The 8,702-nt window shown below is 38.3% G+C and overlaps 1 protein-coding gene across 1 annotated transcript in view; it reads right to left on the bottom strand.

Moving 5' to 3' along the window:
* The window catches only part of LOC134823998 (uncharacterized), a 28,837-nt gene that overhangs the window by 6,023 nt on the left and 14,112 nt on the right, over positions 1–8,702 (bottom strand). Inside the window, exon 7 of the mRNA XM_063835624.1 lies at positions 40–165. Coding sequence (XP_063691694.1) covers positions 40–165 — 126 coding nt within the window. The remainder of the gene's footprint in view (positions 1–39; positions 166–8,702) is intronic.

Below are 8,702 nucleotides of genomic sequence, written 5' to 3'. Positions count from 1 at the left end.
TCAATGCAGTTAAAACTATAAAACTGATAAATAACGTACCACAGACAGAACCATCTTCATCTGCACCGTCACCACAATCGTTAACACCGTCACAAACCCAAGCTTCTAGAATACATCGCTCGCTGCTCGGACACAACCATCTCCCAGGCGGACAGTTCACTGAGGCTGAAATAGAACGGTTATTAATTAATCTTATATGCTTATAAGGTTAATTAATTTTATTTGTAGGTTCAAACTTAAAATCGATTGTGCTGATTGTTTTAAAATGAATTGGATACAGGTGTAGCCTTGTGAATTGAAATTCTCGCTTGAGATACTTATAAAGTAACTTATTTGAAATGGTAATATGCATATTTGATTGTGGGTATAAAATGAAAATCGTAATTTTACTAAAGATAACCCACACGATGTCCAAATAAGGAGATCACAAATAATTCACTTTACTTTGGACAAGTATTTGTAATTTGTATGCACGTAACCTTATTACATTTGACAACACTATAATTGGAGATTTTACATTTAATTTGTCTTCGAAAGTTTCTGGGTACAATTTGTCAACTCATTTCAACAATTGTGGTCAGTTGTCGCACATGTGAGCCGTGAGGTCCTATTTGTCACAATTAAGATATGCTACTGTCTAGTAAACACAAATACATGTTTGGAACATCTTCCAGCTATCCTGTCCTCTCTACATCTCCTTATATGGGAATCACGTGATGATATCTCGTATAATGAGGACTCTATCCTGCTAATATTTCCTGATTACTAGCTCTGTGAAAAGGTGTTCTAAGTAGATTACAGGAGAGTTTATCGTGTATTCTACCTTCACTTGTAAACTAATCATCTCTGCAGCTGTGATTCCTAATTAAAGTTCAGAAGTTGCAAAAGAAGGAACTAGAACTTGACATCCCTTACGCAATACAGGTAATACCAAAATAGGGAACCCTGCCTGCCTGCCTGCCAATTAGACTGTCTGTCTGCTAGACGGACAGATAGAGAGACGGACAGACGGACAGATAGAGACAGGTCACAGGCTGTCTAGATGCTACTGACACAGTATATCTCACGTACTTTACTCATCACTTAACTCATTATACAATTACTCTTATCTCTGTTCGGTAACATCCCCGACAAGTTACCTCCTTCAGCCGTACAGCGTGAAGTGGAACAGAAAGTGGAGTGTAACAGAAAGTGGAGTGGAACGGGGGGGGGGGGGGTACCAATGGCATAAAATGGCATAAATGGCATACGTTTTATGGCATAAATGGAAATTTTTATTGGCCAATTCTCCATTATGCCATTTATGCCATTGGTACCCCCCCAGTGGAACAGAAAGTGGAGTGTATTGTGTAACAGAAAGTGGAGTGTAACAGAAAGTGGAGTGTATTGTGTAACAGAAAGTGGAGTGTAACAGAAAGTGGAGTGTAACAGAAAGTAGAGTGTAACAGAAAGTGGAGTGTAGCAGAAAGTGGAGTGTATTGTGTAACAGAAAGTGGAGTGTAACAGAAAGTGGAGTGTAACAGAAAGTGGAGTGTATTGTGTAACAGAAAGTGGAGTGTAACAGAAAGTGGAGTGTAGCAGAAAGTGAAGTGTAACATTAAGTGAAGTGTAGCAGAAAGCGGAGTGGGACAGAAAGTGAAGTGGAACAGAAAGTGGAGTGTAAACTAGTTAATATTTCTGGTAATTGAGCTGATTTCCTGTTATCTTCTTGATGATATATTTGTGTGAAATCTAACACGCAACCTTATTATAGGGAATGGGGGTTGTATCTCGTGTATAAACACAAGCAATCATGTTTACATTCCTTACTCTCAGTTTTGCAATGCAATTCTTCACATACTAATCAATAAGCTTGTTTACAGCAACAAGCACTGATTAGAGCGGGCTAAATATACGTGATGCCCAAATAAGGTAATGGAGCGTGTTAAATTCGCCACGTGATGCCCAAATAAGGATTGTAAATCTTAATTCTACAGCATGGTCCTGCAGAGTTTTGCAGACAGGAGATATTTTAAAACATAATTGTTATCGTGTAAAGTAGCACACTACTTAAAGTGTTAAGAATTTTAAAATATTAGGGGTCAAAGTGTTTTAAAACCTTTCATATGATTACAACAGATTTAATTAAAGGATTGGGACTTGCTACAATCTCAATTATTTTATTAATCGATTTCCTTTCACTGTTAAACACTGACGATAATGTCTACTAATAATATAATCTTAAACTTACGATTATGGTCGAGAGGCCAGATTGAAACCACAGAGGCCAGCAACTCACAGAATATCACCAATTGTAACATTCTAAACACTGACTATCTGATGATATCACAAATAATTCCAGCTAACACTGTTTCAGTGACACAGTTTTCTGGAAGTTTCTGGAAAACTTCTGGAAGTTTCTAGAAGGTTCCGGGTAAGTAGTCCTGGATATTATCCCCAGGTTCTGAGAGAGTTCCTTCTCACTGGGTTAGTTGAGTGTGGTGTTGTGTTAAACTTGAGCAGATCATCTTTTACTGATACTCATGTTAACGTCTACTTGAGAGGTGTGTTAGCAAGCTATTGTCACGTGTTAGATCAGCCTGATCTAACATTATCCTTACACTATCACTACAAACTATCACTACACACTTTCTTAAGCCCACACTTTTAATTTAGAGATTAAGTGTGTCACAGAACATTCAGTGTGTCACAGAACAGTACTAGAATCATACAATCCTACATATTCAGTACTAGAATCATTTAATCCTTCATTGAATATAAAATCATATCATTTCGAAAAATAGAAATATAGAAGATTTAACGACAACGTTATCGAATCATATGCTATCGGTAAGAAGTTGGGATGTTAGATGAAAGAGATGGGCGTGAAAGCGACAAACGTAACAAATTCTACTATAATCTAAGTAAATCATATCAAACCTAACAAATTCTACTATAATCTAAGTAAATCTTATCACTTAACACTTTTCAGACAAGAGTTTAGAACGATCACTAACCAGCCTGTAAAATAGCAAATACGTTTCTCCGGGTAAACGTAATGTTATATCATAACTTTGTAAGAAACACTGTAAAAACACACAAATGTGAGATACCCTGGAACTTTGTAGCAAGAGTTACAGGAATCTAATGGAACAACTAGAAGTATTCAAACTGTGGCAAGATATAGCAAGACATAGCAAGATATAGCAATATATAAATCAAGAGGCTTGCATATAATGAACATATTGACATGGGTGCAGAGTTGAGTCTGTACGGAACCCAGTAGTTTCAGTTCCTTGTTTAACTTGCCGTACAGCGTATAGCAAGATGTAGCAAAACATAGCAAGATATAGCAAGATGTAGCAAAACATAGCAAGATATAGCAAGATGTAGCAAGATGTAGCAAGATGTAGCAAAACATAGCAAGATATAGCAAGATGTAGCAACATGTAGCAAAACATAGCAAGATATAGCAAGATATAACAAGTTAAGTGGTAGGAAGTGGTAAGATATGGTTAGAATTTATAGCAAGAAATAGCACAATATTGTAGTGTAAAACATATTATGTCAGAAGAAGTTACGGTTGTGAATGTGTCAGGTAAATTGGCCGAGTTAGAATACTCTCCACGCGTTACACACGGGAATTATGATAAAATGCGATGATCTGTTACAAATACACTCTTGATCATACTATCAAACCACGGTCTGTTTACACAGATACGTCTCAGGTTAACGGAACAACTTCCGGAAATGTGAACATACTTGGATCAAAATAGTATTTCAAATAATAATAAAAAAAGAGATCGAGAACAAGTATTTTAATCTTGCACAGAATTAAACTGGCCAAAACTTGTTGCCCTGCAACAGTGATGTATAAATTAGCGGTGGTAAGGGTATAAAGTTAGGTCATATCATAGCCACCAACTGTGCAAATTATCCGCAAAGCCAGATTTAAATTTGCTGATCCAGCTGATAAGGAAAAACCTGGAGCATCCGTACAAAATACAATTTGAGATAAAGAGAATTAACAAACTCCCCCCATATTGTAACGATGACATATTACACAGCACATTATGACGGGAAGACTGGAAATCAGATTAGAATCCCGCCCTTCTGATTTAGGGAGCGGTGTGATATCACACCTACTTCAGGATTACTAGCGGTCACCCGGACAGACACTTTTAAATCTAGTTATTTTGAAGGAGCTCATCATTAAACACAAGCAATGTAGTGATAAGAAGGTGAGCAAAATTGGGGATGAAAAGAAGGAGGAAAAGGGAGGAGGAATAGGGGAGGAGGAAAAGGGGAGGAGGAAAGGGGGGGGGGAATGAACGAAAAGAGGGAAGGAAAGGAAGGGGAGGAAAAGAGAGGCTGAGTTCTACACTAAAATTTAATAACGACCAAATCACCAGAATAACACGAACAATAGAATATCGGGGATTGAAACTTGATCACTCTCCTCATGCTTCTCCTTGTTACGTTCTCATTGTCACTGTAACCTGAGATGCACACATGTGGGCTGTCCCACCTAGATCGGGATTCAAAGAATTTAAACTGTTTTGCGGATTCCGCTCAAAGACAGAGGTGAAATATGGTTACAACAACTTTAGAAATACAGCAAGCAAGAAGAAATGTTATTGTTAAGGACGGAGTTTAAAGAAGGGCGGTTAAGGAGGTTAAGGAGGGAGGTTAAGGAGGGATGTTAAGGAGGGCGGTTAAGGAGGGAGGTTAAGGAGGGAGGTTACGGAGGTTAAGGAGTGCGGTTACGGAGGACGATTTATTATTGTTAAGGAGAGAGTTTAAGGAAGGCGGTTAAGGAGGTTAAGGAGGGAGTTTAAGGAGGGCGGTTAAGGAGGGAGTTTAAGGAGGCGGTTAAGGATGTTAAGGAGTGCGGTTACGGAGGACGATTTATTATTGTTAAGGAGAGAGTTTAATGAAGGCGATTAAGGAGGTTAAGGAGGGAGTTTAAGGAGGGCGGTTAAGGAGGGAGTTTAAGGAGGGCGGTTAAGGAGGGCGGTTACGGAGGTTAAGGAGGGCAGTTAAGGAGGGCGGTTAAGGAGGGCGGTTAAGAAAGACTTATTATTGTTAAGGACGGAGGTTTTAGAGACGCGACATCTAAACACTAGTTATAGGACCGTTAAACTTGAAGATAGTTGGAACATTAAACTGAAGTCTAAATAAAATGAATTAATTGAACAATAATCCAATAACTGAAGAAATATAAGCTTATGTTTCACTTATACAACTATCATCATTTAAAAGACGAAAAAGTTTGAAAGTAAAATTAAGATGTGACCTTTGCACGTACACTAGCTTATTAAATATAGTTTAAAGAATCAGCAAAACGTTATATAACTGAATTCAAAACACTGTGTAACTTAACATCAAGGAATGTTGACTAATATTGACTTGTTGATAGCTTATAGTTTATGATAAAACCTAGAAAGAGTACGTGACTAAAGCGTCAGTACGTGGGATTCCGTAGTAAGATATATTCACTGTTAGTGTTCAGAGATATTCACTGTTAGTGTTGTGGAGGTATAAAGTTAATATTGGAAATGAAGCTGTACAAATGAGCAAACATTATCTAACTCGTACGAGTGATGGATTGAACTGCCGCTTTCTCATGTACCAGATAATAGTAATAGTAATAGTACTATGTTTACAGTATGCACTGAAGGGGTATCCTAGGAAGTTTCTTGACTTTTAACAGGTACCCCTCCCCATTTAACCCTCAATTAACTTTTCTATCATTCAGCTGAGTCAACCGAGATAAGTAGACTGTAGAACAAGAAGTGACACTAAAATCATGTGGTTAACACGTGATCCAGAACATACAAGAAGACGCACTTTATTACCATAACATGGTATTACTCTCACAACGCACGTTATCACTAAAAAACATCAACACAACTTTTAAACGTCTAGTCTCCAGTAAGGTCAATTCCAGGTAAAATATCAGGACAACTTACTCTCCCGGACAATAACCAAATCATTAAAACAAGAGACGTAAATCTAACCAACCATTGTACATTTCAACCAACACAACTTCTCAAAGAGAAGAAGATTACAGCGCTGAAAACTTACAAGATTCTTACCTTCTTACAGCGTACTACTACAGCGTACTAATACAGCATACTACATACATACTACAGCCGTTCTGCAGAATAAATGTCTAAAATCCTTTGAAATTACTGGCAGCAGATATTCTGGGGAAGCTGAAGAATGTTGACTATTTGAAGCCATATCTGTTATGGGTGGCAGCAGCCTGAGTCAGGTCTCATACCTTTAATATAATATGTGAACATAATATGTGAACATATGTGAACATATGTGAACATTTGAGAACATTTGAGAACATTCGACTATTATATTATCATTAAAACAGTTTCAGTAAACTACCAGGCCCGCCCAACCAGAGTCCTCTAAAATTGGCTTAAGTAAACTTAAGAGGGCTTTGAAAGAAATACGTTTCTGTGAGATGAATTCACAGCAACAAGTTTCTATCCCGAAAACTGTTATTACAGTTGCGAATCATTCGTTCTGTCTACAAATGTCAGATTGCATTCTTCCAGGATAGACACCGGTACGAACACTAAATCAATTCCAAGTTATATAATATATATCCTGTCACGTGACTTGTTCTTACAAGATCATATACAGGTCCCACGGCGTAACGTTGCAATTTGGCGCCCCCTCTCAAGCTTAATGGCGCCCAATAATATTTTTTACGCGTCGTCTGAAGTATAAGTTGGTCGAGATAGAGTACATTTTGCAGCCAAATCGGACAGCAGGGGATTTTGTTAACTTATTATTCAGATCTATTGCTGAGTCAGCTCGGCCAATCAGAACACTCCATTTCAATGAAGTGACTCTATTCGGCCAATCAAAACACTCCATTTGACTCACGTGATTCTATTTGGCCAATCAGATCACTCCATTTGACTCACTCCAGAACTATCTTACTGCATCAGATCTATTTCAGTAGCTGAGAAGGTATTACCTCACTCCTCATCTTATCATTAGCGGCTCAGACAAAACTACCAAAATAGTGAAATGAGAAGCAACATTCTTAGAAGTACTGGGAGACAAGCTGACAAAGTTCAGTGTAAAACAACAACCTCCAAAACAAAGTTCAGTATAAAACAACAACTTACTCTAAACCACAACATGAAAGCAGTGATTGAAAGGTAGTTCAGTAAACTAGCATAGCAAACTAGGTAAATTTAAGAAGTAGCTGGTGGTGCTCCAGCTCCTCTACACTCTACAGTAAACTAGCATAGCAAACTAGGTAAATTTAAGAAGTGCTCCTCTACACTCTACAGCCTGATCGAAGGAAGTGAATATCTACAAAATGATCAGAATGAACTTGTAATCAAGTTAAACACTAACTCAGGACTAGTATTCCTGGAGGAGGTTCTGCAAATTCCCGCACGCTGGAGGGTGAAGTGTTCATTACAGACGGGGTCAGTTACAATTCAGTTACACTAAGTAAGACAAGGGGCGTGGAAATGAGAGCATGATGATGAAGTTAAATCATAACTACAGATCAGGTTAACACATACAAAATAGGATCACTTATCACTATAATGACCTGGGTACAAGTAAAAGTAAGCCTGCAGAGATATGTGAAATATTTGCAGTTTGGAATGTAGTAATGGAATTATCCTCATTATTATCAGTTGAAGTAGACTGTGTTATAGGCCGAGGAACAAGTCATAGTTATACAACGAGTGGGAGTGGTGACTAATGGTAACTAATGGTAACTAATGGTAACTAGAGGTAACTGGGCGGTAACTGGTGGTAACTGGGTGGTAACTGGGTAGTAACTAGTGGTAACTAGTGGTAACTGGTAGTAACTAGTGGTAACAGAGATCAGGAAATCATTTTTATTAGTTTGTGGACTCAGTTATACTCGATAATAGGCCGAATTGTTCGCAATCAATTAAATCCCCAGCCATAAAAAATACTCATCCTGTACAGGATGCAGCCTTATAAAACTCCAAAATCGTTGTGACTAAATCAATCAACAATGAAATGATGATTAACATCCCATAAGATTATGGAACTACACACTAAACAATAATGGAACTTGTAAAATGTGTATCATGAGAGGCCTGTACCAGGAATAAGGAGTGTGCAGAAATAATGAGCGTGCAGAAATAAAGAGTGCACAGGAATAAGGAGTGCGCAGGAATAAGGAGTGTGCAGAAATAAGGAGCGTGCAGAAATAATATTAAGGAGCGTGCAGATATAAGGAGTGTGCAGAAATTAGGAGTGTGCGGAAATAAGGAGTGTGCAGAAATAAGGAGCGTGCAGAAATAAGAAGCCTGCAGAAATAAGGAGTGTGCAGAAATAATGAGCGTGCAGAAATAAAGAGTGCACAGGAATAAGGAGTGCGCAGGAATAAGGAGTGTGCAGAAATAAGGAGCGTGCAGAAATAAGATTAAGGAGCGTGCAGATATAAGGAGTGTGCAGAAATTAGGAGCGTGCGGAAATAAGGAGTGTGCAGAAATAAGGAGCGTGCAGAAATAAGCAGCCTGCAGAAATAAGGAGTGTGCAGAAATAAGGAGCGTGCACAAATAAGGAGCGTGCAGAAATAAGAAGCCTGCAGAAATAAGGAGCGTGCAGAAATAAGGAGTGTGCAGAAATAAGGAGCGTGCAGAAAAAAAGAAGCCTGCAGAAATAAGGAGTGCGCAGGAATAAGGAGCATGCAGATATGA

The sequence above is a fragment of the Bolinopsis microptera genome, chromosome 12 (assembly GCF_026151205.1).
Source record: "Bolinopsis microptera isolate Bmic1 chromosome 12, MBARI_Bmic_1.0, whole genome shotgun sequence".
NCBI classification, from domain to species: domain Eukaryota; kingdom Metazoa; phylum Ctenophora; class Tentaculata; order Lobata; family Bolinopsidae; genus Bolinopsis; species Bolinopsis microptera.
The sequence above is the reverse complement of the archived record's forward strand: the minus strand, read 5'-3'. Positions and strand labels throughout refer to the sequence as shown.